This window comes from Alligator sinensis, unplaced genomic scaffold (assembly GCF_000455745.1).
Source record: "Alligator sinensis unplaced genomic scaffold, ASM45574v1 scaffold7_1, whole genome shotgun sequence".
Taxonomy (NCBI): domain Eukaryota; kingdom Metazoa; phylum Chordata; order Crocodylia; family Alligatoridae; genus Alligator; species Alligator sinensis.
The window spans coordinates 5,591,093-5,600,059 of record NW_005841843.1 but is presented as its reverse complement, the minus strand read 5'-3'; the positions used below and the strand labels follow the sequence as shown (position 1 = coordinate 5,600,059).

Sequence of the window (8,967 nt, the reverse complement as noted above, 5' to 3'; positions counted from 1 at the left end):
ATGACTGGTGGGGGTTCACGAGGACCGGAGCCATGAAAAGGCCTATGGGCAGCTTCCCTATTTATAATTTTACCATCAAGGCACAGCAGGTGAGACAAGAAGGCACCCTCGGGGTGGAGCTGGCACAGGGACCCTGGGACCCTGACTCGTGACAGCAGCCACCACCTGCTTACCACCTACAGCTAGGTTGAATTCTCTGGTACACACAGCCTGCTACATCCCAAAACCTGGAGCCTGCTACACACACCTTAAGTTGTGACCCAGCTACATGTTCAACTATCTAATGACATGATAAAACAAGTAATAAGCTACAAATTTATCCCACAAGAATGTGTAGTAACTTTGTAGTTTGTTCTAATCATGCCATTAGTTGAACATGTGGCCAGGTACTGCCCTGTTGCTGGGAGCCCCACCAACTAAGGGGCTCCCAGCCACAGGGGTACATCATCCACTGCTAACCCCACAGCTGACAAGGCTTCCAGTGGTGGCAGTGTTTCTGGTGCTGCCCTTAGCATGAGCCTCATCAGCTGTGGGGTTTGCAGTGGGGCAACACTGGCAGCTGCAGGGCTTGCAGCAGGGGCAGCGGGGAAAATGCTGCCATCACTATGAGCCTTGCAAGGTGCAGGGCTCACAGCAGAGGCAGTGGGGAGAACGTTGGCCCCACTGAAAGCCCTGCACCCCACAAAGCTTGCAGCAATGGTAGCGGGGACGCTGCCCCAGCTACGAGCCCTGCAGCTGATAAGGCTCACAACAGCGGCAGCGTTCCTGGTGCTGTCTCTGCTGTGCCTCCATGTTAGCTATGGGGCTTGCAGCAGCAGGAGCTGGTGTAGGGGGAGCCTGGGATTGTAATTTCAGTTTACCCCTGCCCTGGCAATACAGCACGATGGGCTTTAATGCACAATCCCACAATCCATGCATGTGTGGTATGGCAGGAGGCTTGATTATGTGGATCACACATTAGCTCTCATTGTACCTTTACCTGTGTATGTAGATGGGCCCATAGGTGTCTTTTATCAATAGGCCTCTGAGATTTTTCATATAGATGTTAGAGATTTCTTTGAGATGTAGATACAAAATGACCTGAAGTAAATTTGATGGTTTTAGTCAACATCCTACTGGTTTCTATATTACGGTGATCCCTAACTGGTTCTCATCCCAGCACTCTCACATGAAGCCAGAGGCCCTGGACTTCTCAGAGCTGGTCTGTTCTTGCTGTCCATATAGACCAGTTCCTGGTCTTGTTCAAAATAGAATTAAAATTCTGCTAACAAAAATGATAAGATTATTATTCCTCTCGTAACTCTGGCCTTTTATACTTTTCAAAAACACTGTTCTGATGGGAATTCTGATTTTTTTTTTTTTGTTTGTTTGTTTGTTTTTTTTTTTGTTAAGATTGTAATTGCAAACCTGGTGAGGAACAGAGTTCAGATCTGTGATGTGCAGACATGTAGAATCAACTCCTGTGCATTTACAAGATGTGCAGTGATACATGCCTCAGGCATTAGACTACTAAGAGGAGAAAATAACTTTGCAAGTACTTGAGATGTAAGTACATATTGATGAGCAGAAGAGAACATTTGTGATGGCCTCAGGAATATAACTAGGAGGTATGAGATGAAACCAAGCAAAGACACGTTTGGCTAACTCTCAGGAAATGTTTCCAACCAGAGTTGCCAGAACAACTTCTGAAGAATTTCAAAGCTATGCTGTTCTAATAAATGGATGGCCACCTAGCAGTTTTTCTCTATCAAGAACACTTGAAGCAGCACAGTAACAAGAAGGTTAAAACCCTTTTTCTCCTGCTCAGGGAGCCTACACTAGCTGGTACCAAGATAAGCCTCAGATGCAAAATTAAGCACCATTGATTCCATTTAGTGGAGGACTGTAGTACACATACACACCAATCATTTAATTCCAGGATTAGCTATTCTTTGCTAATTTATTATTGTTCTACATGCAGCACTTCAAGCAAGCTTCTTCAAATACTTGACATACTTTTCTCCCTGAAATATTTTTTCTGTGTGTTTTCTGTCCAAGATACAATTTGTTTACCCCCTATGTGAACTCTGTTTCTACAATTTGTGAACCCCTATTGGGTAAAACCTGACTTGTCAAACCTTCCCTTTAGCAATCTACCTAACAGCAGTGTTGTTCTGATAAATGTTGCTTTAGAGGGGAAGCATATATTAAGACTGTTGAGCTCCATATAAAACATGCTATTTTATTTCTCCATTGTGTGATGTTTCAGGGCTCCCTGTTGTGATATTTTGCTGCAGGAAACTCAATAGTGATTATTTAAATAAAAAAGGATTATACAATCTTGTTGAATCCAACCCTGTGGACCCAGGCAGTTCACACAAGCAAAGCCAGACCCTGACTTCTGATTGTTGGGTGTACAAAAAGCTCCTGATAAACCCTTGTGGGTAATGTAACTTTTAGATGCTAGTAGTTGAACAGCTGTCTCTCATGGAACTAGCCAGTGAATGGAATGGCATTGCAGGGGGTAAAATTCACAAGATTTCATGTCGAGATGTTGTCATTAGAGCTCTTTAGAAATCTTTTAGACTAATACCAACCAGAGGCAAATCAACTTCCTACAGCCCCTGCTCTTTGTTAGTGAAGGCTTCTGTCATGTAGGTGATATTTTTGTAAATGAACATAAAAATGTTTCTATAACAACAGCTTTAATTGGTCTTTGCAGACAAAACAAAAATGACTAACACTAAATCAGATATGGATTAAGGGCTAGGATACTAGTGTCACTTTCTGCCATTTATGTGTAGGAGAGCATTAGGTATTTAAAGAGCTGGTTGCAGCTGACATTGGGTTATCAGAGATTGCTGCCTGCTGACTCAACCATGCCTAGAGTTGGAGGGCTTGAACACATGATGAGTTCACGTTAGTATAAGCCAGGAGCAGGCAGATGCCATAAACCTGTACATACATCTAATTCACTTGAATTCTAGTGTAGAATCAACCTAGGAAAATAAGGGGTTACATTTTGCTAATGTAAAGTATGCTGGTGTAGGGAGCCATGTGTCCACAGCTATTCCAGAGTAGCTGTTTGGTGTGGGAAACTCAGGCTATTATCTGCTCCCCACCTTCCATCCCCCAGCGACGAGGCTCTGTAATTGTGGTGTGAGCAGCTAGCTTCATGTATGTCTTCTTTTATATAATTTACATCAGTGTATGACCCAATATAAATTTTATAAGTGTAAATATGCCATGTGTTTGTTTGGGCCCTTAATTCTGCCTTACCTCACAGAACAAGTCACCAGTCAAATACAAAGATCTCAATTTGTGACAGAAATCACATGATAATGTAACCAGTCCTTGGATAGAAAACTGCCATAACTGGACTAGTACACTCTAATGTCTGGCTAGCAGTTATAGAGGCTGGTGTTAAATTCTGCTTTTAATGAATGCTTCAGTTTTCATCAGCTAAATAGCTACATCTGACAAGCATGCTGGTAATCAGTCAAGCCTTTGTATCTAGGGGTATTAGCTACTCTAATAACTAACAAAAATTGGCTGCCAGTGTACCTAAGTTAACTTCCAGTAAAACTGTTATAATTTTGTTCCTTTTGTTGTTTGGGAAAGTGCCCCCCAAATGATTTTATTGTTGAAAATAATGTGACTGCCCAGTGAAGTAAGGGAGAAGGCTTCTGAGGACTTAAAGAGTTCACTGGGAAACTCTGCTGCTCCAATGATGAACATGAGTTCCTTCCCATATCTGTCTAAACTGTATTTGCGACAGAACTTTTTTTAGCTCATCAGGAATGTTTGCAAAAACAATTTTACCTTTTAGTGGAGGTGACGGACTAGTGGAGGTGATACAACTGTTTCCTCAAGGACAGTACCCCAGGAAGCAATAGCTGGACTTTCTCATTACAACTGATGACGGCTGAACCCTCCTGTGTATTATCCATGTACTCGGTATATTCCTCAGTAGCAGAATGTGATGAAGTAGTGTGTAGTGATTGCTTAGCAATGCAGGTTCCTAGATTATGGTTGTGAGATGTATTTGTTTAAATGGGAAAAATAGTAAGTTGGCCAGTTTCTCAGCAAAATCATTTTCTTCTGGTAGAGGAGGTTTACTGTAAACTGTGGGGGAGCATTCCTCTCGGAGCCCCATGTTACATTATTAGCAGCATATGATTGTGACCACTGCAGTACACAACACAGCAGCTCATAGAAATGGGAAAGCAATAGATTCCTAATTACAGTTACTTTCCTCTACATTGCTTCGTGGAAGTACTCACTGTGAGACATCACTGCTGTGGAAATATGGAGTCTGGGTGTGTAACACTGCTGAGTTTATGTGGTAAATGAAGGAAGTATTTGGTAATACAATAAGAAAAGTGTTGAAATGCAGTTTGGCCTGAGAAGCACAGAGTTTGATGCTGGCTGTGAAGGAAGGAAGAATGTTTATTCACATTAGTATATTTTGATTTTACATAATGCTAAGCTTTGGAACAAAGCAATTCCCAGGGGTGACAGACATAAAGTAGGCAGAGGTGAACTGAGCACTATAGCCCAGGCCTGTGAAACAAAATTTTGCTGCCCTTTCCCTGCCTGGCACTGCACAATTCGGTGTAACAGATTTCTGCCTGCCATGGCCAGATCCCTATAGGCAGAGCCAGCCTGTGTATCTGGGGAAGAGTTAATGAGCAAACTTTGTGGATGCTTCTCATACTTTACAAATTCAGTGTATATAAAAAATGTGCATCTGTATAGCAGAGGACAGTCATGAGGTCCTACCAGATACCTCATGCAGAAGGTCTGAGCCCAGCTGCTTCCTTCCTGTAGCACTGTACACCTTCCCAAGAAAAAAGGTGGGAGAAGGGAAGCCAAGAACTTCTTTGCATCTGTAACTCTGAGGTCTGATATGAAAGCAGAAGCATTGTAGAATTAGGTTCAAAAGAATCCAAATGTAAATAATATGTATACTTTACTCTCTCTTCCTTGTATAAGGTACCAATTCTATTCACAAACATGATCTAAATTCAGAGTCAATCCATCAGTTCTGGTGGATTCAGGATTTGGAATATCGACATTTTCTGGGATATTAACAGCTCTCTTATATAGTACCAAGAGTTGCCAGTTGGTTCTTACCAGAAATTTGCTAACTTTTAAGTTCCCTACCATGAATTGGTACCCACAGGGTCCTTGCTAAATTTTGTCCCAAAAAACCTAGTTTCTGATATCTATGGCTAAGCTGGAATTGTTGCTATAATAGCCCATGTAACTCCCAGGCTGCAAACAGACGTCATAAATAGAATGCGATTCCAAGGACATCTAGGTTAGGGACAGACATTACACACAAACCAGTTTAAGTGATCAGAAACTGTTTTAATCCTGTAACAGAACAGATGTTCAGTGCACATAAACCAGTTTGAAAATGGCTGAAACCAGTTTGAGATAAAGCTGGTTGAATGTAGTATCAGACTTAACTGATTTGGGTCAAACTGGTTTATGCAATATCTGTCCCAGACCCCTTCCTGGTTTAAGTTAAATCAGAGTCCCTCAGCATCCCAGCATGCTCTCTGGGCTGGGCAGAGCTCTCTGTTCCAGAGAGCTAGGCTGGCCCCTGCCCTCTACTCCCTGGCTGAAGCTCTGGCAGAGACTTCACATACAGTGGCATCTGCCTGACTTCCTCTTGCCCACCCCTCCCCCTCACCACTCCTTGCTGAAGCAGGGATCACTGCCCCCCCTCTCAGCATTAGGTAGCATACCACATGCTGGCTATGGTCTATACTGTTGGAGATGGGACAAAGGCAAACAGGACAGTGTCAGCTTAGGGCTTTTTGGAGCTAAACAACAGGTAGCTGGTAATATCCTTCTACTCCTTCCTTGGAAAAAATTGTTTAAGAAGAGCTTGAATTAATGAGAGAGGCTGTTTGTTTTCTTAATGGGCGGATAAATACTGAGTTAGGAGTGATAAACAGTGTGTTATCAACTGTCTGCTGGGCTGCTCAGGAGGGGGGCTGAGAATCCCTTCCTACTCAGAGCATCCCGCTGGGGCCTGGCTGCGCCCTCCCCCTCCACACACACCTCAGCATTGTGGAAGGAAAGGGAGGGCTGCACTAGCACCCCCTAGCTTCTAACCCAAGCCACTACAGACATGTGCCTGCATTTCTGGAATGAAAAGGTAATGTCTATCCTCCTCCAAATCAGTTCAAGCTTTGGAGGTTAGACTAACCTGCAAAGATTGAATCAATTCAGGCTTAGGCTTTTTGAATGTCTGTCCCTAGCCCTACAGGCATCTCTGGTTATTGAATCCCAACTTGAGGTGTGTCTACAAGTGGGGGGGATACCCCAGCTTGCAGATATGCCCCCTATGTCAGGGAGCAGAGGAATCCCCTGCAGGAAATTTCCTCCATACTCTTGCAAGCACAGAGGTGGGGAAATTCCATCCACATTTGCAGTGTGTGCCTCAGGAGGCTGCCAGGAATACATATCTTGTTAGCACGCATTTCCAGGAGCAGCGTGGGGCATAGGCTGCCCCTCCGTGCGTGCAGGCATACCAAGAGAAATCCCTTGTAGAGGGATTTTACCACATATAGCACTGATGTATGGAGCACATGTCTGCAAATGGGGAACTCTTGCTTGCAGGTACTCTCCAAAGCCCTGACTTCCACTGGAGACATGCATCTGGGTAAGCAGGGACATCAAGATAGGCAGTCCCAAACTTGAGGGAATTCCCAAGGTGTGCAGGACCAGACCCCTAAAGCCCATGGGGCCCCTGCCCAGGGACAGCTGGAGCCTAAAGGCAGCTTTACACTGCCTGTGCTCTCTCACCATAAACAAACTGAGGTGGGCTGCAATAAAGTGGCCCAGTTTATTTCTACCTTCTCTCTTGGACACAAATTTGAGCACTTGTGGTGCAACAGAAGGTTTGGATGTCTGTTTGCTTTCACTTTGCACCACCCTGAAAATTTTTATGGTGGCACAAAGGTTACATCTGTTTCCACCTTCAGGGTTGGCAACAGTTACTGCTTGGTAAAGGGCTTACAATTCTGTTCTAATTTTAGAGAGGTTGTCTACACAAAGCCCTGGAGCCTGCAAGTTTCACCTGCTTGCAGGAAAGGAGTGTATTTTTAAAGAGCTCTGTTATTCAGTGGAATGTTCTCTCCAGATCAGGAAATTCCCAGCAGGGCAGGTGGAATTTGAAGGCTCCAGGACTCTGGTGGGCATTATAGCACTTTGTGTGAGCATATGCGTCTGCCACAACCCTCTTATCAAAAGGGCCTTTGATACCATGGTGATGAGCACAGTACAGACTCTCAGATAACTGGAGCATAGAGCAGCTCTGAAAACACAGTGCACAGCACAGCAAAGCCTTGTTTACATTCTGTATGCACTGAGCAACGATTCTTCATCATTTCCTTTGTTATTTGCAAGCTCCGGTGGTTCCAAATGATCACAGAACTTTGCTACACTCATTAGCACAAAAAGGTTTTGTTGGTTTTGGAAAGCTACCATAATTAGAAACTCTGTGGCATACAGCAGGTGCACTGATGGGCTTTTCTGCCTTGAACCTCTCTGTGGGATTAGCAAGATTGCCTGCTAATGTGGCAGCCTCACAACACTCCTGGATCATTTGAGCCCAGTGGATATACTGGGCAGGGTTTCCAGTTTACTTTATACAAATTAGTTGATCAAGTAACATCACACTGAAAGATCACTGCATTTTTAATGTTTTTTCTTCCTCTATTATTTAGCACGTATCAGTAAAGTTTCATCATCCTGACCTGCTATAGAAGGCAAATAGTCTAGAAATATTTCTGATTGTATGAATCAGAAAACCAACACAGAAAGGTGAACCACAGCCAGTGCTTGGAGATGTGGCCCAGTCCTCAAAGTTCCTGTGTTAATGGTTTTGCTTGAGCTATTAAACAGCTAAGTGTCAGCCACAGAGTATAGGTCTGGACCTGAACATCCGCTAACCTCACCCTTCATGAGTGCCCAGATCTGGCTTTTTGGTTTTGAGCCATCTCTAACTATCACAGACCTTACTTTTCACTGAGCTCGTTCAATTCGATGACATAACCAGAAGCTCATCTAAACCGTGATCTGATGTTCCTGCTGCTGTTAGAAATGGCAACATTGGGTAGCTACCCAGGAAGCAGCATGATGTCAGTGTATTAATCTTGGTATGCTTCAGAAAATAGTCATACCCCAAGAGAGAGGAAACCTCTTTTGGATTTCTTACATATGCAGTAAGACCAAGGAGACCTTTAAAAAAGAAAAAAACATAGAAACACATTTTTGCCACCTATCATCTGCTTTGGTGACATGTCATCAAGGCCCAAAGTTTAGATTTGAAATTTTAAGTAAGGAACATGTGTGTCTGTGTGTATGGAGGGTGGAAAATCAGTTTGGGAGCTTTGATTCATGCCCACACTGTAATAAGTTACTTTATTTTCATACATGTAATTTGAAGTACAGGGGGTCACAATGCCATCCAGTGTGCAAATCTCAGGGACTCAGAATACTGTACAAATGCTTGAATCTCAGGTCTTGAAAATGCTTCCCGTGTGCTATGGGATGGAGATTATCGCAGGTGCTTTTTCTTTCTTTTCCCATTAAAGTGGACTCTTCTGTGAGAATCCTCCACCGATGGTTCTGCTGCAGACCAGCCCTTGTGATAACTATGAATGCCAGAATGGGGCTCAGTGCATTGTTGTGCACAATGAGCCAGTCTGCCGCTGCCTGGCTGGTTTTGCTGGCCAGAAGTGTGAAAAACTCATCACCGTCAATTTTGTTGGGAAAGATTCCTACGTTGAGCTGCCATCAGCCAAAATCCGTCCTCAGGCAAACATCTCCCTCCAGGTAAGTCACACAGGATAGGCACTACCAGTGTAGTGTCCTTCCCAGGGTCCTTCCAAGAAATAACCATTTGATGCTTTTCATTCCATGGATTTATTGACTTAGGTAATGATCATTGAACATATTTGGTCCTAA

At 43.6% G+C, this 8,967-nt stretch overlaps 1 protein-coding gene across 2 annotated transcripts in view; it reads left to right on the top strand.

Annotated features, from left to right (window-relative positions):
* SLIT3 (slit guidance ligand 3) overlaps positions 1–8,967 on the top strand; it is a 393,886-nt gene that overhangs the window by 348,070 nt on the left and 36,849 nt on the right. For both annotated transcript variants that reach the window (XM_025205769.1, XM_025205766.1), the window contains one exon: positions 8,595–8,835. In XM_025205769.1, coding sequence (XP_025061554.1) covers positions 8,595–8,835 — 241 coding nt within the window. The remainder of the gene's footprint in view (positions 1–8,594; positions 8,836–8,967) is intronic.